Source organism: Euprymna scolopes, chromosome 35 (genome assembly GCF_053919585.1).
Source record: "Euprymna scolopes isolate OS-2025 chromosome 35, ASM5391958v1, whole genome shotgun sequence".
Taxonomy (NCBI): Eukaryota; Metazoa; Mollusca; class Cephalopoda; order Sepiida; family Sepiolidae; genus Euprymna; species Euprymna scolopes.
In genome coordinates, this window is record NC_136516.1 from 27,903,137 (window position 1) to 27,924,353 (window position 21,217).

The 21,217-nt window shown below is 32.3% G+C and overlaps 1 protein-coding gene across 1 annotated transcript in view; it reads right to left on the bottom strand.

The window, feature by feature from the left end:
• Positions 1-1,699: 1,699 nt before the first annotated feature.
• The window catches only part of LOC145259762 (protein O-glucosyltransferase 2-like), a 75,121-nt gene continuing 55,603 nt past the window's right edge, over positions 1,700-21,217 (bottom strand). Inside the window, exons 5-9 of the mRNA XM_080117499.1 lie at positions 11,845-12,082; positions 9,673-9,882; positions 7,304-7,393; positions 5,796-5,903; positions 1,700-1,764 (exon numbers count right to left, since the gene is read on the bottom strand). Coding sequence (XP_079973625.1) covers positions 1,738-1,764; positions 5,796-5,903; positions 7,304-7,393; positions 9,673-9,882; positions 11,845-12,082 — 673 coding nt within the window. The 3' untranslated portion in view covers positions 1,700-1,737. The remainder of the gene's footprint in view (positions 1,765-5,795; positions 5,904-7,303; positions 7,394-9,672; positions 9,883-11,844; positions 12,083-21,217) is intronic.

A 21,217-nucleotide genomic window follows, 5' to 3' on the forward strand; every position in this document is an offset into this window, starting at 1 on the left:
ATAAAGTAATATATTTTTTTTAATTCTAAAAACGAATTAAAAACATTTCATGCAAAAAGTAATAAAGATAATGCAATTTTTTCATGTGACATAAGTATGTGGTTCTTCTTTTGCATGGAAGTCAGGCTTGTTGCATCATATGAAAACACATACGGGAGACAAAAATAAAGAACTCATTAAATATTTCATAAAGTAATATATTTTTTTTTAATTCTAAAAACGAATTAAAAACAATGAAACGATAACATTTTATGCAAAAAATAATTAAATATAATGCAATTTTTTTATGTGACATAAGTATGTGGTTCTTCTTTTGCATTGAAGTCATATTTGTTGCATCATATGAAAAGACATACGGGAGACAAACCACATTCTTGTGAAGTATGTGGTTCTTCTTTTGCACGGAAATCAACTTTGTTGAATCATTAAAAGACATACAGGATACAAACATTCTTGTAAAGTATGTGGTTCTTTTGCACAGAGGTCAAATTTGTTTGTTGTGGACTTTGAGTCACCTGTTCTTCTGCATTACCAAAAACAGGATTATGCAAATGAGTACAGAGCATGTCGGAGAAATTGTTAACCAAATAAAATTCTTCTGAACTGTTGAGTTACGAAGCACTGCATTATGAATATCAAAATGTCAGATCAAGATTCCACCTAGCAGAGAATAGTAAAGCACCAAAAGAAAGGGAATCGAAAAGAAGAAGCCATAGATTCACGCGTGAAACCCAAAAGATTCTGGGAAAATGAAATGGAATTGGTCAACCTCATAAGAAATTATTCATACGCAGACTTTAGGACTACAAGTAAAGCTAATCTGCTGCAATAGGATAACTTGCCGTAAAAATAATACAAAATATTCTTATATAAAAATTTTGAAACATTGAGATAATTGTTTGGCAATCATGCACTATAGTTAACAGCCGGGAAATCAAAAACCAACAAAATACACAAATAACTTTTACTAAATGCAAGAAAATTTCATTTTCTACTAACTTGTATAATTTTAAAGTGAAGAAACTGTTTATAAGATTTATTATGTCTAAATTTGTTATTGTCACTTTGACTTAGCCACACACAAGTAAATTGCAAATAATGGCAGTCAATTTTGTTTGGAAATGGTCGCTAATTTTAGGCTTAAAAGAAAATAAAAAATAAATAGGATTACATTACCATAACCCAAAGTTTGGAGAGAAGAAGTTCTAGCTGGACTTATGGTTAGTTTCTATTTTTTTAAAACAATTTTCAAGGAATGAAATACTAATGACTACATTAGATTTTTAGTGTCTTCATGTATCGTCAAAATTTTATATTGAAATAAAATTTTAGTTTCAAACAGTTTCAGAATTTAAAAACTATGCAGGTTGATAAACAATTGAATTTTCTTGCATTATTTATTGTATATTTTGTTTGTTTCCAATTTCTCTGATGTTAATTATACTGCATGATTGCAAATTGTTTCAACTTATTTGGAGAGGGAGGGCCCTATTTCACCTTTCATGTACGAGAATTTATTTCGTAACCTTTTTTTACTTTTACTCTTTTTTGTTTTTGTTGTTTTGTTTTTCAAACAACATGGCAAGTTTATCCAATTTGATTTTCACATTATGAGATCTTTTTTTTTGGGGGGGGGGGGATAAATTTTCAGCTTCCCTCGAATCTTTGTAAGTAAACCTTCTTTATTAAATTGATGCAGTTTGTTGTTGTTGTTTTGTTTTTTTTCTTTGATTCCCATCATAATTCCGTCCGAATGCTATTTGACTGAAAAAAAAAAAAAAAAAGAAAAAAACATTAATAACAATTGTATCTTTTTAACACACACACAATTAAAAATTAAGATCAGCAAAATAGATACACACAACATAATAGAAATTCAAATAGATTTCACATTAAATGTTGTCTCCATCATAGATTCAAAGCATCACTCATTTCCTTTCAGAAATTAAAAAAAATCACTGGTTTGCTAAAAATTAAAAAAAATAATCTAAATAATAAATCAACAAGTAGATAAAGAGAGAATAAAAAATAAACAAATAAATATATAAATGAAAATGTCTATATTAACAGCGATGATATTAAACAAACCCTTTCTGCTTTACAATTTATTAATGTGTTGCCATGACAATGCATGTATTACCATTGAGTAGCATATTACAATTATATATCATTTTTTTTAAAATAGGTATTGATAAACAAATATATATATCTATAAAAGTGAAAATGTCTGTCTGTCTGTCTGTGTACACTTCCCTACCAAATAACTCTGTCAATTTTTGGTCTACAGATTCGAGATTTGACATAAGGGTATGGAAATTTGGGAAAATCTTTTTACTCCAATTTCGGCCAGAAATTTGGCTGTTAAGAGGTCAAAGTTCAACGATTTGACCTTTGAAAACTCTACCAAACTCCTGCGCCAATCTTGGGTCTAAGCACTTGAAATTTTAGATATAGGTTACTTGGACCTGGATCTAACTTTATAATTTAATTTGAGCTCAAACAATAAATGTTTAAAGTTTTAAAAAAATTGACCTCTGTGGTCTCTACAAAATTACTTGGCCAATTTTGGGTTTAAACATTTGAAATTTTACATAAATGGTATTCAGACATGCAGAAAGCTTTTTAATCAGTTTTTGAGTGAAAATTTGGCTGGCAAGACGTGAAAGTTTACAGAGTTGACCTTTGCAGAATCTACCAAACTCCTCCGCCAACTTTTGGTCTAAACACTTGCAATTTTAGATGTAGGTTACTTGGACATGGGCCAAACATTGTAATTCAATTTAAGCCCAAAACAATAAATGTTGAGGGGGTCAAAATTGGGGTCAAAGTTAAAAAAAAATTTGACGTCTGCAGTCTCTACAAACTTTTCTCTATAGTAGTTAAGGAAGCATATTATATAGAAAGGCATTACCGTAAATAATCACACTTTTTAAAATATACACATGCACATAAAGTTATGAACAGTACATAGGGCCCGAGCAGTTGGGCGGAACTGCTAGTATATAATAAAAAAAAAATATTAAAAAATAAGATCAGCATATTTAATTGACACACACAGCCTAATACAAAATATTTAATAGGTTTAACATTATCAATTTACAGCATCACTTCCGGTAAGAATTGAAATAATAATCGATATCACCTTCGCAAAAAAAAAAAAAATTAAAAAAAAAATTAAAAAAAAAAAAAAGATTAAATTAAACAATAAATAAATAAAAAATGAAAATGCCTATAATAATATAAATATAGAAACCCATGCATAAAACCTTTCCTACTTTACAGTTCTGGCAAAAATTAACTTTGACCATGACTAATGTTTGTGCAAAATTTCAAAAAAATTCAAGAAGTGATTATTGAAAAAAAGTGTGAACAAATGAACGGACGAACGATTTGGGGGCAATTTTACCCCTATAATGGTCTCCTTTAATCAGAGTTGTCCCGGAAGTCCGATCTGGCGAAAATTTACTTTCACCATGACTAATGTTTGCGCAAAATTTCAAAAAAATCCAGGGTGTGGTTATTAAGAAAAGTGCGAACAGATACACGGACAAATGGGAGTCAATTACTAGGTCCAATTCCTCCTTTGTCGGGGGAACGATAAAACTAATCTTTTTTGGCGAAAGGAATTGTGTTTGGAAATTATGACAATGCAGTTTTATGTGGGAACACCGTCGACACAAGCCAATGAAGTAAAAGAACTAATAATGCAGAATTCCGCGATTCATGATAAAAGATAGAAAACAAAAGCTAAAAACCGCCATTCATCTACAGTCGAATACAGCCGAACAATCTAGCACAAAACAGAGCATCAAATATCTTTTCACATTCGTAAATAATTATGAGACATTTAAGAAACTGACAATTCTTTTATTACAATTTAATTTAACTACAAAAAAAACTTTCTGAACCACCAATTGCCACGACAAATGCAGATAAAACCCTACCTGACAGCATATCCTTCGAACTCTTCACCTCAACATTCACAACTAACATGAGATTTGGAATAAATACATTGTTCTTGGTGCTTATGCACTTATGTTACCGCACTATTTTTTTAAATAGCATTTTCAAGTTAAATTCAAGTTTTACAAGTACAAAATAATTACAAAACACCCTTCCCCTCCCCATGTTAAGAATGGCTTTCTAAATAATTTTCTAGCAAATTGATCCCCCATTTTGGAAGCAGCAACTTTTTTTAGGCCAAATTTCGCGAATTTAACCCTTTTTTTTTTAGCAGTTTGGCTTTTGCTTAAAAAAGGCTACATTCTTGAAATTTAGTTGAAAAAAAAAAAAAAAAAAAAATCGATACTTCCAAAATGGAAGATCGATTTATTAGAACGTTGTGTTGAAAACGGAGCATCCTTTAAAAATGCTAAATATTGAATTAAATTTCAGCACGGTAACATAAGTGCATAAGTTCCTTGTTTGTTTGGGGTTTATTTTCCAAGTATTTTTTTGGGTCTTTTTTTTTTTTTAAATTGGAAGAGAAGGTTTTAAAGATTTATTATTGGAACATTGAGGACATTGCCAAGGCTTCTGTAAAAAAGGTGGGCTTCCCATATCATGCTAGAAAATCGCTTGTGCCAGAGAGTATCCTATATCTTTACAAAGCCATAATTCACCCATGCATCGTTGCGACATTGGGGCTGGTGCATCTATCACTAGTCTCGCAATCTTAGACAGGGTGCAACAAAAAAAAAAAAAAAAAGAAAAAAAAAGAAAGTCTCAAATCTACTAACAAGTCCTGCACTATTGATGACGCTCCAACCTCTGCTTCATTGCCGCAATGTCACATTCCTAATTCTGTTTTACAAGTACTTTAATGAAATGTGCTCTGATGAACTCATAGCGCTTGTGCCCCCTCAACATATATACTCCCAACCAGTGAGAAAGGAGTTGTATTTGAAAGCAATGACAAAGCAGTTTTGTGAACATCATAGACACGAACCAATGAAGTAAAAAAAATTAAAAGGAATTTCAATAATTTTCAAAAGAGATTCGCCAACCTGATAGGTTCTGAACTGTCATCAAACCTTCAACCTTTATCCCATTGATGAAATTTTGCATCCCTCTGCCTGTTCTACAAGTATTTTAATGGTGAATGCTCCGACAACATACAAGCCCTTGTAACCCTTCGACGTAAATACCCCTGACAAACCTGACAAGTAGCAAAATCCCATCCCTTCACAGTAGAGATCCCCAGATGTAAGAAAGCCTCCTACTCTAATAGTTTCTTTCCCAGAACTGCTAGACTTTGGAACTCCCTTCCAGGTTCCTGCTTCTCCAATTGTACTGACATGCAGAAGTTCAAGTGTAATGTGAACGGACATCTCGCTGCTCAACTCCCTACATAGTATTACCTGTAACTTATGTTCCTGATAGTAGCCCCCTACATTAAAGTGGCAATGTGCCTTGTTTGGGGTGAAAATGGAATTAAAAAAAAATAATATGTTTATTTACCAACATAATGTATTGCACAAGATAGTAGGTGGTGTGAAGTTCCGAATTTTTTTTTTAGATAAATCTCTTCATCAAGGTAAAAAAAAAGGATTGTGCACAACTATTCAGATGAGGCATTCATATTTACATCGATAGCCGGAAGTAGGAGCTAGATATAAATTACGCAGCCAGGCTGGTTCCCATATTTGTTAAATTAATTTTTTTTTTTAAACAGTTTTTTTTTTTTTATTTATTTTGCGAACAAATGTTATTTGCATCCCGACATTGAATAAAAAAGAATGTACAAAAGCAATTCAAATAAATGAACAGTTTAAAATGTTTGAAGAATTTTGTACCTTTTTTTTTCTTTGACATGAACAAACGGAATCGTGGTCGGACGGTTGGTCAACATGTGCAAATGACGAATCGACGATTGGTTTGGAGAGAATAATTTTAGAGAATTTCTGAAAGTAGATTAAATAAAAACTTGAAAAACGATCATAAAAAAATTGCTTTTATAAAGAATTTGGTCTATTGTTGTAAATTGTTGCGGTACTCAAAAGTATAATGACACTGATATATAAAAATACAATAACATGGTGTAGAAATGTGAGGACACACAGGAATCAATAGAATGGTTTCCTCTGGCCCAATTGCCAGTCAATTACAGTGCAACAAATTTCAAGTTAAACAAAAAATACATTCCATATAAGATCATAAATTTCTTCAATCTAGAAGGATTTCTCTTCTTTCACTGACTGATAACAAAAAAGACGAAGTGTAGTATCAGAACAGATACTACACTTTGTAGTTGATGATGTTTATATAAAAGTCCCCCTCGTAGGCAGATCGTTAGAGTCATTTTCAATCAAGTTGATGGTCATGGGCGCAATGCAATCTCACCGCATTAAAGAGCGGTGATACTATAACGTGGCTATTATGCTTGAATTGTGTTCATTACGGTTCAAAACCTCTCTCAGACCTCCACACCATTTAACACCATCAAAAAAGAACAAACAACAAAAATAAATACAACTCAGCATTTCTTTCTTTTTTAACACAAGTCGTTTATTACAGTTTTTTTCTCCCCATCTTCACATCAGCTTATACAGTCTCTCACTGCCACTGCGGGGTTGCATGTCCATCTCACCTGGCTAACATTTTTCCTTCTGTTTCTGTACATACCAACTGTAGACAGCCATTTCTTGTCTTTGACTTTACATGCCCATCTTTTTAAACTGCACTTTTGTTTCTCTCTACCATGCGGTGTCCTTTTTTCTTTTTCTTGTCATGCTAGCTTGGGCACACTTCCTAATTTGCATATGTGCCTTTTTTGGCTTCTGCTGCTAATATCCTTGCAAGCCAGTTGTCTTACAGCTCCTGCTGATATTTTCCCACGCGCTCATATGTGCTCTGTCACAATGGAACAGAAGTCTTTCGATAAGTATATAAGGTTCATTTTCTTGGGTTGAGCACTGTAGCAAGTGATATCGCTGACTACTATGTGCAATAATGCAACCTCATTGTAAATAACCAAACAATTGACGAACAATCCATAAGGAATCCAGTTATGATGTGTTCAGTTTTTATGTACTGGTCTTCTCACGGAGGGGGGGGGGCAGTAGAGTTAGACACAAACTCCGTTTTTAATATGGAGAAAATAAAAAGAATGAATAATAAGCGACCGTGCATACATATGTACAAAGACTGTGTTGTTGATTATTTCTTGATCATACACTGGGGTGAAATGTTTGTTTATCCATTGTTTAATGTTTGGCTTTAAGTTAAAAATTTTACATTCACAGTTGTGTGTGCAATTGTGCGTTAGTTTGCTTGTAAGAACAAAAAAAAAACTGAAACTCACCTGAAATAAAACGGCATGATAGCAGAGTATATCTGTCGGCATCAAATTGTTTCGAACAAATTCTTGTCCATTTTCGGCAATTTGTCTAGACTGAAATGAATGGAAGCACATTGAAAAGATTTCTATTTTTTGATTAAAACTTAAAGAAAAGAAAAAAAAAAACTGACAAAAACATTTGTGTCAAATTTGCACTATGGCAGACAAACACATCATCAGCAGCAGCAGCTTTGCCGTTTAACAGTGTCGACAAACATGACTCTACAATGTGAGCGGCTATCCATAATCATTTTCTTTGTCATCATCATCATCATCATTATCACCACCACCACCACCATAATCATCATCATCACCATAATCATCATCATCATCATCAGCAGCAGCAGCAGCGGCGGTGGCCCTGTCATTTAACAGTGTTGGTGACCACAACTCTCCAAGGCGGGCGACTATCCATAGCCCAAAACAGGTCAACTTTTGACAATAATCCTGTTCAATCGATCAAGTTGGCCATCAAAGTGTGTCTTGGTCAACCTTTGCTTTTTCAATCCTGGTATTCTAGCAGTCAATAGCAGATGTTCTATGCCTCTTTGACGGTAAATATGTCATAAGAACATCATTTGTCTTTTCATGATAGTTTCCATCAGCAATCCTTTAGTGCATCCAGATCTACCATGTATTTTGGCATATAAGACGACCCTTAAAGTTAAAAAATCATCCTTAAAAAGCAATATTTCATAAGATACTGGTTGTTGCAATCTCTAGCTAATGATAAACAAACATGGTTTCATGATTAAGCAGCCATCTTATGCAACCGATATATAGATTTATTAAAATTTGCTCCAATTTTGTACCTCGTCTTATCTGACGGTCACCTTATACGGTAGTTCATATTTCCTCGTTAGAAATGTGATTTTTCCAAATGACCCTCAACATTTGTCTCACAAACCAAATTTTTGTGCTATTAATGCGTTTCTGAATTTTTTGGGCAGACAAACGCAATAAACTAAAATGCTGTTGGGAAAAGGGGTTATTTTACATGACAGTACTGTACTTAACCAAACATTAATAAGAAATGGCTGTGTTCTATATAAGAGGTTGTTGAAAACAATATACAAACAAACCCTAGAAGCCCCTTTCACCAACAAACTCATCAGGAGTTAATCATTGGTTATAAAAAGATGCAAAAACCGAATTGTCATGCAAGACTGAGACTGACTCCAAAACATAAAAGATATCTAATTGAAAATCCAGTTGGTGCCCATGCCTATAAAATGGATTGTTTCAGATTAATACACTGGGCTGACCCTCAAAATCATTTAAAGATTTTGGAATCAGTCTCAATTCTTTCACACAAGCCATCGCTTTGCCAACAGAAAGAATTTGTTCAATCATTAATGTAACATATTTTATGATATTCTATATATATTTAACACGAATTCCCATTCAACTTTTCTTCCTTTTCTCTTTTTTTTACTCGTATATCTCTAAGTATTTGCTCTTGCGTGACAATTTAATTTGTTTTATGCATCTTTTGAAATCCAACGATTAACTCCTGATGAGTTTGTTGGTGAAAGGGGCCCCTAGGGTTTGTTTGTATATTATTTTCAAAGCGCTGTATAGTTTTTGTACCGTTAAAAAATTATTTTTTAAAAGAAAGTTATAAGAGGTCTCAAAATCCAATTTACTGGCCTTGTTTGCATATGAAGAAAAGGTCTTTAGATGTATATCATCAAACTCAGAAATTTATTTTTTCGAACTCAGGGGAACTGCATGGATTTCTGAATTGAATCCCTTATTTAATCCACGAGGGTAGCTTGGTCTCATTCCATCAGATGTCTTAAATATTTTTAGTATCGCCTACTAATCAGTCTCAAGAGACAATGGATACCCCCTGCAAGGGTAGCTCCAAGTGTAATTGTGAGGCAAGAATTGTGCAATCCCAAACCACACCTCTCCTAAATTGGTACTGCTTGAGTCCATTGGCAAGGAGAAGTCTAAGACGATTGGAAACAATGCTGAGATAAGCGGAGAGTACATGTAGCACCTGAGAAACTCATTTTAGAACTGACCAGGCTCAACGTTGCTTAATTTCGGTGATCTAACGGAAACTGGTGTCTCGATGTGAATTATGCCATATTATATATATATATATATATTTTCTGATAATCTTATCTCTTATTTATAATTAGTTCCCTCAACACTAAAGATGAGAATAGTAGTCCGAATAATACAAATGATACAAATTATTAATCCTCATCTCAAAAATTCAGAAATATAGATGCTCTGTTGTTAAATATTAGCAATCATCGAGCTTTTACATTATAAAAGTTGATCTGTAAAAAAATAAACTATATGCAAAAATATATATTTACCTCAAAATCGTGTTCTCGCGCCCATTTGACCTGCTTCAAAAGGTCACTGAGGTCACGCTTGAATGGAATGTAATGCACATACGGACGAAGTTCTTTGTAGAAATGTTCGTAATAATGAGAATCTTGTTTCAGAACCAAACTTGAACCCGCAAGAAGATACGGAAAACGGTAAGCTGCCACAGTGCCATCGACGTTTAACTGATATTTATGCTGAAAGAGAAAACATTTGCATAAACATACAGGGTGTAACAATAAAATTGTTGCCGTAGAAAAGACAACTTGATTCCATTTCCATTTGATGAAAACCAGTTTTCATTTTTTTTTTTTTTCAGACCATCTACTAGTTGGCCAGTTGTGTACAAATCCCAAGAGCGATAGGAGCCTTCAATCATGTCTGAATATGACACAATGTTCAACGAGCGAGATTGGAGATGCGCCGCTGTATAACTCATGCTCTCTACTGATCCAAGTTATGACAACAGGACCATTGCCAGCACCTTCAAAATGCAAATCCGGATGGTTCAACGCTGGAAGACACAGCTCAATGCATTGTACGACCAACGGTTATGATCTTTAGTGTCATTTCAAGTGAGGGCCACATCATGCCACTTCACATCTTTGAAGTCCGCTTGAAAGTCAACACCAAGATGTGCTGAAGATGTGACCCACACTAAAGCTATGGCTTTGTACCCTTCTCTCACTGGACCCCCCCCCCCCTTCTCCCCCGACCTGAACCCGCTGGAGTACTTCGTTTGGTCATATGTTGAGAACATCGCCAACATAACCTCCTATAACACCAAAGCCACCCTGATCGCTGCCATCTGCCAAGTATTCGCCGAGCTCCCATTGGCGATTGTGGAAAAGGCATTTTCCCAGTTCCGGACCCATATCGAGGCGGTGATCGAGGCTGAAGGTGGTTACATTGAGTCAGCTCTACTACATAATCAAGTTACCTGAATTGATTTTTTCAATAAAAGTTTTAAAATAAAGCTGTAGTGTTTCTTTAGGGCAACAATTTTTATTGTTCCACCCAGTATATATATATATATATATATATATATATATATATATATATATATATATATATTACAGAGGATTAGGACAACATTGATACTGTAATCTCACAAAAAAGAACACTACATAATCATTCTTCTTTTCTATCCTTAAAAATACTTGGAGTTTCCCCAATTAATTTTTCCCCAATTATTTTTCCCCAATTAAATTTTGCCCAATTAATTTAATTTTAATGCATCTAAAACCAAGCTACTCTCTTTACATCATCAACATTCTAATCCACATTTGTCATCAATTGAAATGAATGGCTCTCGTCTTCAGGAGGCCTCAAGTTTTGACAAGCTTCTGGGCTTGACCATTACTCCTGATCTTAAATGGAACACATATATCAAATCTGTTGCCAAGGCCGCTGGAAAAATGGTGGGATATTTCTATCGATCCAGTAGATATCTCACTGCTGATGCTATTCTCTATCTATATAAGAGCCAGGTACGTCCAAGGATGGAATACTGTTGCCACATCTGGGCAGGAGCTGCCAGAAAGGACTTGTCCTGCCTTGATAGAGTTCAAAATAGACTTCGTAGCCTCGTAGGAGATGTCCTTTTCTCCTCCTTGCAACCTCTATCTCACAGAAGAGATGTTGCGAGTTTGTCTCTGATGTATCGTTATTTTCATGGAAAGTGTTCAACTGAGCTTCAATCTATGGTCCCCCCTCACCAAACTTTCACAAGAAACACTCGTCTAGCTGTAAACACTATCAATAATTTCCCCCACTCTTTATATGTGCCTAAACCTAAACGTAGATTCCATGAACAAAGCTTCTTTCTTAGAACTGCACGCCTGTGGAATTGTCTTCCGTTTTCCTGCTTTCCGGCTGACTACAATATTGTTGTGTTCAAGTCTAAAGTAAATAAGTTCTTGATGAGCCGTTCCATATAAGTTATTAAATTTACCATATTTTCATTACTAATGATTACTATATTGACCAATTTCTACTGTACACTCTTTAACCCTTATCCTTGAGTGGCCTCTGGGCCTTGATAATGTGGTGATACCTTTGTAAAAAAAAAAAAAAAAAAAATTAATTTTCCCCCAATTAATTTTCCCCAATTAATTTTTGCTAACCTTGACAAAATGACGTAAAAATGTAGAACATACCTTAAAGAAGTCAAAGAATGAAATGTGTTTAACAAGTTTGCCGTATTTCTTTTCATCTTTCGGAAAGAAGAACATGCTTGTTAATGCAGCGTCGATAATCTTGGGGTGTTTCTTCCCCATGACGACAAGATCGAGTCTTTCTTGGCGACTATCGCGTCCTCTCCAAAACGCCAGGTTTGTTTTATTTTCCCAAGCAGGTCCGTTGTTGCCTTGAATCGACAAGATATCCAAACTCACCCTGATATAACATGAATAAGAAAATTTAATTAAATGTTATTGTTTGATTTTTTTACGGAAATCACTCCAGGCAAGGCATGAAGCTACTTGATGTAAAAGAAAAGAAACACAACAAATATATTACTGTAACAGAGCGCGTATGAGCAACTGTGAAAATAGCAGCAGCAGCCAAAGGATAGCTGGCTAATGAAGATATCAGCAGCAGCAGCAGCCATTTGAGTATTATGCAAATTAGCAAGTGTGCGCAGGCTTGCATGACAATAAAAAATTTAAATAAGACAGCACGTAGTGGGATTGACGCAAAATGTATGCTGGGAAAGATGGATGCATAAAGTTAGAGGTGAGAAATAGCTACGGCTGGTGTATGGTCGAGGAAAGAGGTAAAGTGCACATCGGGAAAGATGGACAGGAGAAAGAAAAACAAAAAAAAAAAAGGACACCATATGGTCGGGGGAAGAAAAAGTGGGGTTTGTATTACTGTACACATAGATTCGAAAAAGTTGTCAAAAAACAAATATATAACAAATAAATGTTATCAAAGGCAAGATAAGTTACTTTTCTACCAAACTGGATATATTTTTCGTGTTTTTATTCAATGTAACATGTTTATTCAGCTCGAAAAGCATACAGTATTTACCGATGTATTGGAACATTCAGGATGGCGTCTGATTCTTTCTTTAACACGGTAAGTTCAGGAAAATGTGTTATAAATAAAAAACCGAATAAAATACTGTTAAAAACTCGCTCAATATATGTTACCGTGACATAGGTTGACATATATTCGGCGGGTTTTTAATAGTATTTTGTATAGTTTATTATTTATAACACCTTTTCCCAAACTTACAGTGTTAAAGAGGGTGTGAGACGCCATCTTGAATTTTCAAATACATTGGCAAACACTGTATGTTTTTCGAGCTGAATAAATATGTTACATTGAATAAAAACACAAAAAATATATCCAGTTTGGCAGAAAAGTAACTTATCTTGCCTTTGATAACATTTATTTGTTATATATTTGTTTTTTGACAACTTTTTCGAATCTATGTGTACAGTAATACAAACCCAAAAAGTGCAATTGAAAAAAATTGGATGTGTAAAGTTGAAGAGAAGAAATGGTCAGCATGTAATGGAGTAGAAAGAAAAATGCGTACCAGGAGAGATGGACATGTGGTCCTGCAGTGGCAGCGAAAGATTTTTTAAGCTGGCGTCGAGAGGGGGAGAAAGAAAAATGGCAATAAATGACTAAATGATTTAACAATTAATCATAATAATCATTCTGACCCTTGATATTGCCCGCTACAACATAAAACAACACAGATACTACACTGTGATCATAGCCAAATGTAATTTTGCAAGAACAAACAAAAAAAATAAATACGAAATCTGACTCGGTTTTTCTTTCTTTTTTTAACACAAAAAGAAAGAAAAACTGAGTCAGATTTTGTATTTGTGTTATAGAGCATAGTGTCATCAGCAAATATACCCATCTCCAATACAATTTTATCAGGCAGGTCATTTATGAATATTAGGAATAATAAAGGTCCAAGGATTGACCCCTGAGGTACTCCCGCATTTATATCATATTGTTTAGATGTACAACCATTGAGGACAACCTGGATTCTTCTCTTACATAAGGATTTAATTACGTTATGTATTCTCCCAGTAATACCATATGATCTGATTTTTCTGAGAAGACCATCGTGCCATACTCTGTCAAAAGCCTTAGATATATCTAGGGCTATCGCTCTACCCTCACTTGCTTTGTCTAGTGAATGGTACATACGCTCAGAGATTACAGTTAGGATATTTGCTGTGGAACGGGCTTGCCTAAATCCATATTGTTGGTTGGTTAGAAGTTTAGCAACTGTAAGGTGATGAATGAGTGGACTCAAATATTTTGGCGAAAAGCGATAATTTAATGGAACAGTTCTTTCACCAGAGTTCTTGAAAACTGGTAACACAGAAGCAGTTTTCCAGCAGTCAGGAAAGCAAAATTTTTTAAGGCATTTGTTGCAAAGTTTGGAAAAAACTAGAGCAACCTTGGCGGAATATTATTTTTAATAGTGCAGCCAGGATGAGATTGGGTCCACATGGCTTCGAGGTGTCTAGGTTTTTTATGATACCATGCAGCTCAGAAGGGGTGATTTTCAGATTATCTAGTGTGGTGTCTATCCGCAAAGGAAAGTCAGGGAGGGAGTGGTTTGCCAGGTTCAATGTGGAGTTTGAGGCAAACCGACTGTGAAGCATGTTTGCCTTCTCAGTTGCCGTGCAAACAACCTGCTCTCTGGTTAACTCGTCCTTCAATCCCTCTAAACATTGCATTCAAACTGCAAACAAAGCAAGGAATATCCTATTTCTCATTTGATATTCTTCCAAAAGCAGTAATAAATACACCAACAGTGCAAGAATTCAAGTTGAAATCGCACAGATGTAATAAAAAAGGAGAGGTGCTACTGTATTTTTTTTGTGTGCAAATTTCTACCACCAATAGCAATGGAATCAAGCTTGATTTATATTTTATTTTGCTAAATAATTTGTACTATATCAATTGAATAAGCAAATCACAAAGACGCAGGTATAGGAGTACAATCCTTGTTCCAATAATTGATCAATGAGGCATGCAAAAAAAAAAAAAAACCCACAACCAAAAATTAGATCTCACTTTCGATCACAGGTTAAAATTACCATATGTGCTCGAAATCACTTTTAATGCTCAAAGTAAAAATCACTCGTTTGGATACGATGACAAAGTATTTAAAGATCAGGGTTTTTAAAAAGTTAGGCAAAAACAACAGAAAAGTCCGATATTGCGTTCAGTTTTGTTTCCCTTAGAGGTTAGAGAGTGCAACTTTTCTTAACTCACAGTAAGTCACACGTATATGTGCACACACACACACACACACGTCATCTCTAATTCTTATATACTGCCACATGCAGCTGCACACTCTAGTCCAGGTTTTCCCAAACTTCAGGACACCTGAACAAGGCAAAGTTTTTTCACGGAGCACTAACAAGATAATTTCTAAAATAAATATTAAAAACATTAATTTCAATTTTTAACTATACTTGTTTGTTAGTTGTTTATATTCGTGATTTTATTTTCAATTTTCTTACCATTTTGTTTCTGCTGAGGATGGGGCATCCTTCCAGATGCTAGACATTAACCCACTATCTCAGACATTCCAGCCGAGAGATCTTTATAAGGTTCTAAGCATTCTTTTAAGCATAATTGTCTGTTTCCTTTTTGTATTTAGTCCACCTGGTATATTCGCTAGATAGTTGACAATCTCAACGACATGCCAGAAGTGATGGAAGTTGTTTGGTTCTCTTCCGCTGCAAGAAATTAGACACCAGGGTCAGAAAGTGTGATTGGGAAGTCAGCGCCCCAAAGTAGAGGCACTATGACCTATAAAAAGTGCCTGGGCAGCCTGTCGGCATTCCCTGGTGAGGGCACCTCAGAGGATTAACAATAAACTAACCCCTTCCCAAAGAGAGAGGGCAAAGCCTGGGAGGGTGGACCTCCTAGAATTGCACAGAACTAAACTCCCACCACAAAATCAACAGGGGCTGAATCATTACAGGAATGGTCTAATCTCTGTTCATTTTGGGGTCCACGATAAAAATGTGTAAACGTGCTCCTATTTGCAGATGTGAAATTAGTAACTCATAGAAGCAAAATTGACAATCTCAAGTTTAACCTTTAAAATGCCTGGAAATAGTTTATTAAATGAGAATGTCGATAAATGCAGTGGTACCTCCTTTCGACTGGGCTCTTACTTTTGGTGATCACACTACTCTGTTCAAGGAGGTGAACGAGACAAAAAATCTTGAATGGTTGACTTGTCATTCAAGCCATTTAAACATTGCATTGAGGTTGTTAAAAAAGCAATGAATATCATATTTCTCATTCAATATACTTTCTGCAAACTCACTCCTGAAATATTTCAACAGTTCAACAACTCAAGTTGAATTTGCACAGGGGTGCAAATAAAAAAAAGAAGGTGCAACTGTATCCTCTGTTGTGTGCATTTCTACCACCAATCCCTACATAACAACTGAAGCAAAGCTTGATTTATATTTTACTACTAGCTGGCAGCCCGGCATTGCCCGGTCGTACAATACGCTTAAACATGATATTTTAATTTATGCAGATTGCATATGTATTGTTATAGAATCAATCCTCTATTGAATATTACATATTAATACGATAGCGTGTATGTTCTTTTGTGTGTCATGTTTACATCCGGGTCATTTAATTGTTATGTTCTTCTATTTCTTGTCATAAATAATTTTACCAAGAATTCTTCATAAGTTTTGGTTTCGGTTTCGACTATAGCTGATGGCATTTAAATCATCTATTTTCAATCAAATTTTAAATGTTCAATCAAAAAAAAAAAGCAAAAATCACAAGAATAGATCTGCTGTCAAATATTTCAGCAAAACAAAGCAAAAATGACAAAAATAAAAAATGTTCAATCAAAAAAAAAAAGCAAAAATCACAAGAATAGATCTGCTGTCAAATATTTCAGCAAAACAAAGCAAAAATGACAAAAATAAAAAATGTTCAATCAAAAAAAAAAAGCAAAAATCACAAGAATAGATCCGCTGTCAAATATTTCAGCAAAACAAAGCAAAAATGACAAAAATAAAAAATTTTCAATCAAAAAAAAAAAAAGCAAAAATCACAAGAATAGATCTGCTGTCAAATATTTCAGCAAAACAAAGCAAAAATGACAAAAATAAAAAATGTTCAATCAAAAAAAAAAAGCAAAAATCACAAGAATAGATCTGCTGTCAAATATTTCAGCAAAACAAAGCAAAAATGACAAAAATAAAAAATGTTCAATCAAAAAAAAAAAGCAAAAATCACAAGAATAGATCCGCTGTCAAATATTTCAGCAAAACAAAGCAAAAATGACAAAAATAAAAAATGTTCAATCAAAAAAAAAAAGCAAAAATCACAAGAATAGATCTGCTGTCAAATATTTCAGCAAAACAAAGCAAAAATGACAAAAATAAAAAATGTTCAATCAAAAAAAAAAAGCAAAAATCACAAGAATAGATCTGCTGTCAAATATTTCAGCAAAACAAAGCAAAAATGACAAAAATAAAAAATGTTCAATCAAAAAAAAAAAGCAAAAATCACAAGAATAGATCCGCTGTCAAATATTTCAGCAAAACAAAGCAAAAATGACAAAAATAAAAAATGTTCAATCAAAAAAAAAAAGCAAAAATCACAAGAATAGATCTGCTGTCAAATATTTCAGCAAAACAAAGCAAAAATGACAAAAATAAAAAATGTTCAATCAAAAAAAAAAAAGCAAAAATCACAAGAATAGATCCGCTGTCAAATATTTCAGCAAAACAAAGCAAAAATGACAAAAATAAAAAATGTTCAATCAAAAAAAAAAAGCAAAAATCACAAGAATAGATCCGCTGTCAAATATTTCAGCAAAACAAAGCAAAAATGACAAAAATAAAAAATGTTCAATCAAAAAAAAAAAGCAAAAATCACAAGAATAGATCTGCTGTCAAATATTTCAGCAAAACAAAGCAAAAATGACAAAAATAAAAAATGTTCAATCAAAAAAAAAAAAAGCAAAAATCACAAGAATAGATCCGCTGTCAAATATTTCAGCAAAACAAAGCAAAAATGACAAAAATAAAAAATGTTCAATCAAAAAAAAAAGCAAAAATCACAAGAATAGATCCGCTGTCAAATATTTCAGCAAAACAAAGCAAAAATGACAAAAATAAAAAATGTTCAATCAAAAAAAAAAAGCAAAAATCACAAGAATAGATCTGCTGTCAAATATTTCAGCAAAACAAAGCAAAAATGACAAAAATAAAAAATGTTCAATCAAAAAAAAAAAGCAAAAATCACAAGAATAGATCCGCTGTCAAATATTTCAGCAAAACAAAGCCAAAATGACAAAAATAAAAAATGTTCAATCAAAAAAAAAAAGCAAAAATCACAAGAATAGATCTGCTGTCAAATATTTCAGCAAAACAAAGCAAAAATGACAAAAATAAAAAATGTTCAATCAAAAAAAAAAAAGCAAAAATCACAATAATAGATCTGCTGTCAAATATTTCAGCAAAACAAAGCAAAAATGACAAAAATAAAAAATGTTCAATCAAAAAAAAAAAAGCAAAAATCACAATAATAGATCTGCTGTCAAATATTTCAGCAAAACAAAGCAAAAATGACAAAAATAAAAAATGTTCAATCAAAAAAAAAAAAAGCAAAAATCACAAGAATAGATCTGCTGTCAAATATTTCAGCAAAACAAAGCAAAAATGACAAAAATAAAAAATGTTTAATCAAAAAAAAAAAGCAAAAATCACAAGAATAGATCTGCTGTCAAATATTTCAGCAAAACAAAGCAAAAATGACAAAAATAAAAAATGATCAATCAAAAAAAAAAAGCAAAAATCACAAGAATAGATCTGCTGTCAAATATTTCAGCAAAACAAAGCAAAAATGACAAAAATAAAAAATGTTCAATCAAAAAAAAAAAGCAAAAATCACAAGAATAGATCTGCTGTCAAATATTTCAGCAAAACAAAGCAAAAATGACAAAAATAAAAAATGTTCAATCAAAAAAAAAAAAGCAAAAATCACAATAATAGATCTGCTGTCAAATATTTCAGCAAAACAAAGCAAAAATGACAAAAATAAAAAATGTTCAATCAAAAAAAAAAAAGCAAAAATCACAATAATAGATCTGCTGTCAAATATTTCAGCAAAACAAAGCAAAAATGACAAAAATAAAAAATGTTCAATCAAAAAAAAAAAAAGCAAAAATCACAAGAATAGATCTGCTGTCAAATATTTCAGCAAAACAAAGCAAAAATGACAAAAATAAAAAATGTTCAATCAAAAAAAAAAAAGCAAAAATCACAAGAATAGATCTGCTGTCAAATATTTCAGCAAAACAAAGCAAAAATGACAAAAATAAAAAATGTTCAATCAAAAAAAAAAAGCAAAAATCACAAGAATAGATCTGCTGTCAAATATTTCAGCAAAACAAAGCAAAAATGACAAAAATAAAAAATGTTCAATCAAAAAAAAAAAAGCAAAAATCACAAGAATAGATCTGCTGCCAAATATTTCAGCAAAACAAAGCAAAAATGACAAAAATAAAAAATGTTCAATCAAAAAAAAAAAGCAAAAATCACAAGAATAGATCTGCTGTCAAATATTTCAGCAAAACAAAGCAAAAATGACAAAAATAAAAAATGTTCAATCAAAAAAAAAAAAGCAAAAATCACAAGAATAGATCTGCTGTCAAATATTTCAGCAAAACAAAGCAAAAATGACAAAAATCAAAAATGTTCAATAAAAAAAAAAAAGCAAAAATCACAAGAATAGATCTGCTGTCAAATATTTCAGCAAAACAAAGCAAAAATGACAAAAATAAAAAATGTTCAATAAAAAAAAAAAAGCAAAAATCACAAGAATAGATCTGCTGTCAAATATTTCAGCAAAACAAAGCAAAAATGACAAAAATAAAAAATGTTCAATCAAAAAAAAAAAGCAAAAATCACAAGAATAGATCTGCTGTCAAATATTTCAGCAAAACAAAGCAAAAATGACAAAAATAAAAAATGTTCAATCAAAAAAAAAAAGCAAAAATCACAAGAATAGATCTGCTGTCAAATATTTCAGCAAAACAAAGCAAAAATGACAAAAATAAAAAATGTTCAATCAAAAAAAAAAAAGCAAAAATCACAAGAATAGATCTGCTGTCAAATATTTCAGCAAAACAAAGCAAAAATGACAAAAATAAAAAATGTTCAATCAAAAAAAAAAAAGCAAAAATCACAAGAATAGATCTGCTGTCAAATATTTCAGCAAAACAAAGCAAAAATGACAAAAATAAAAAATGTTCAATCAAAAAAAAAAAAGCAAAAATCACAAGAATAGATCTGCTGTCAAATATTTCAGCAAAACAAAGCAAAAATGACAAAAATAAAAAATGTTTAATCAAAAAAAAAAAGCAAAAATCACAAGAATAGATCCGCTGTCAAATATTTCAGCAAAACAAAGCAAAAATGACAAAAATAAAAAATGTTCAATCAAAAAAAAAAAGCAAAAATCACAAGAATAGATCCGCTGTCAAATATTTCAGCAAAACAAAGCAAAAATGACAAAAATAAAAAATGTTCAATCAAAAAAAAAAAGCAAAAATCACAAGAATAGATCCGCTGTCAAATATTTCAGCAAAACAAAGCAAAAATGACAAAAATAAAAAATGTTCAATCAAAAAAAAAAAGCAAAAATCACAAGAATAGATCTGCTGTCAAATATTTCAGCAAAACAAAGCAAAAATGACAAAAATAAAAAATGTTCAATCAAAAAAAAAAAGCAAAAATCACAAGAATAGATCTGCTGTCAAATATTTCAGCAAAACAAAGCAAAAATGACAAAAATAAAAAATGTTCAATAAAAAAAAAAAAGCAAAAATCACAAGAATAGATCCGCTGTCAAATATTTCAGCAAAACAAAGCAAAAATGACAAAAATAAAAAATGTTCAGTCAAAAAAAAAAAAGCAAAAATCACAAGAATAGATCCGCTGTCAAATATTTCAGCAAAACAAAGCAAAAATGACAAAAATAAAAAATGTTCAATCAAAAAAAAAAAGCAAAAATCACAAGAATAGATCCGCTGTCAAATATTTCAGCAAAACAAAGCAAAAATGACAAAAATAAAAAATGTTCAATCAAAAAAAAAAAGCAAAAATCACAAGAATAGATCCGCTGTCAAATATTTCAGCAAAACAAAGCAAAAATGACAAAAATAAAAAATGTTCAATCAAAAAAAAAAAGCAAAAATCACAAGAATAGATCCGCTGTCAAATATTTCAGCAAAACAAAGCAAAAATGACAAAAATAAAAAATGTTCAATCAAAAAAAAAAAGCAAAAATCACAAGAATAGATCTGCTGTCAAATATTTCAGCAAAACAAAGCAAAAATGACAAAAATAAAAAATGTTCAATCAAAAAAAAAAAAGCAAAAATCACAAGAATAGATCCGCTGTCAAATATTTCAGCAAAACAAAGCAAAAATGACAAAAATAAAAAATGTTCAATCAAAAAAAAAAAAGCAAAAATCACAAGAATAGATCCGCT